Consider the following 1,261-nt stretch of genomic DNA (forward strand, 5'->3'; position numbering starts at 1 on the left):
CATGCTGGGCAAACGGTCGTAACCCAGCACTCGAACAATCTCCTCATGACATCGCTCTGCGTTGTGCAAAAAAAGGGAAGTAGATTTGCATTTCCTGAAGGAAACCGTGGCGTTTGCACTTCAACAAAACAGTAGTGCCACATATTAGATTTACTGTTTTAAATATTAAATGTATTTAATTTGGAAACATTGGGAAAAACATTGGAAAAAATGTGTCCACCACTAGCGTTTAGCTTTAACACCTTGTACATCTGGGTTTTGAATCAAGTAGATGAGCCCCCATCTGATGGTGGTCGATGTGGTGTCGGTTCCGGCCAGAAACAGGTCAAGTACTGACATAACCATGTTCTCCTCATGAAACGTGGAGCCCTCATTAGACTTTTGCTGCTCCGGATGAAACAAATCTATCAGTTTACTGAAGCTACATGAATAAATGAAAACACTTCTTTCATTAATAGTGATCTCACTTTCTCGATCTCCAGCAGGTAGGCATCAATGAAGTCTCGAGGGCTGTCTGGATCCAGAGTTTCCTTGTGTTCTTTTATTTCGTCCCGGATGAAACTCAATAACTCAGTGAAGTTCTGCATGACCTTCTGGTGTGGTCCAGGGAAATGCTTGATGAAGGGGGCTAAGTTGAATATCTAAGATAGACAAACTATTATAAGATCATTGAGGAAAATATGGAACTTAATGTATCATTCCCATTACTTGTTTGTAATCACTATGGGTCACATGACTCACCACCTAACTGATATTAAAATTCTGCAAATAATTATTTTCACACAGGGTGACCATGGTCAATAACAAATAAATGAATAAAATAAAATAATAAAATGAAGAATTTGATCATACCTGTCCCGCAGCTGACCCTGTGAGCATGAAGTGATTATTCAGGATTTTCAGAAGGTATGAGAAGCGTTTGTTATCGTATTCGAAGCGCTCTCCAAACACGATAGAACAGATGATGTTAGAAACTGCATTGTGTATGGTATGCTGTGGGTCCATAGACTTGCCTACAAAGAAACATGCATCAATATGTGTGAAAAAGGCTAGTGCCAGTTTATATTCAACCCAATTAGAATAGAATTTTGAATTTTAATATCGAAAATAACTGTAAACACTAAAAGTCAACATTATTAATGTCACAAATATAACAATTGTTTTAGAAAGACTTGGATGCCGTTTGACCTTTGAAAGCACAGATGAGCTTGTTTATAGCCCAACACTGTGGAATGAGTTCAAATAGAGCATAAACATTTCA

General features: G+C 38.0%; 1 protein-coding gene across 1 annotated transcript in view; it reads right to left on the reverse strand.

The window, feature by feature from the left end:
- LOC107577671 (cytochrome P450 2B4-like) overlaps positions 1 to 1,261 on the reverse strand; it is a gene marked incomplete at its 3' end in the record, with an annotated part of 4,540 nt that overhangs the window by 2,193 nt on the left and 1,086 nt on the right. The window contains exons 2-5 of the mRNA XM_016263719.1: positions 853 to 1,013; positions 468 to 641; positions 243 to 384; positions 6 to 56 (exon numbers count right to left, since the gene is read on the reverse strand). Of these exons, the coding sequence (XP_016119205.1) occupies positions 6 to 56; positions 243 to 384; positions 468 to 641; positions 853 to 1,013 (528 nt within the window). The remainder of the gene's footprint in view (positions 1 to 5; positions 57 to 242; positions 385 to 467; positions 642 to 852; positions 1,014 to 1,261) is intronic.

This window comes from Sinocyclocheilus grahami, unplaced genomic scaffold (genome assembly GCF_001515645.1).
Source record: "Sinocyclocheilus grahami isolate Dianchi unplaced genomic scaffold, SAMN03320097.WGS_v1.1 scaffold6819.1, whole genome shotgun sequence".
NCBI lineage: Eukaryota > Metazoa > Chordata > Actinopteri > Cypriniformes > Cyprinidae > Sinocyclocheilus > Sinocyclocheilus grahami.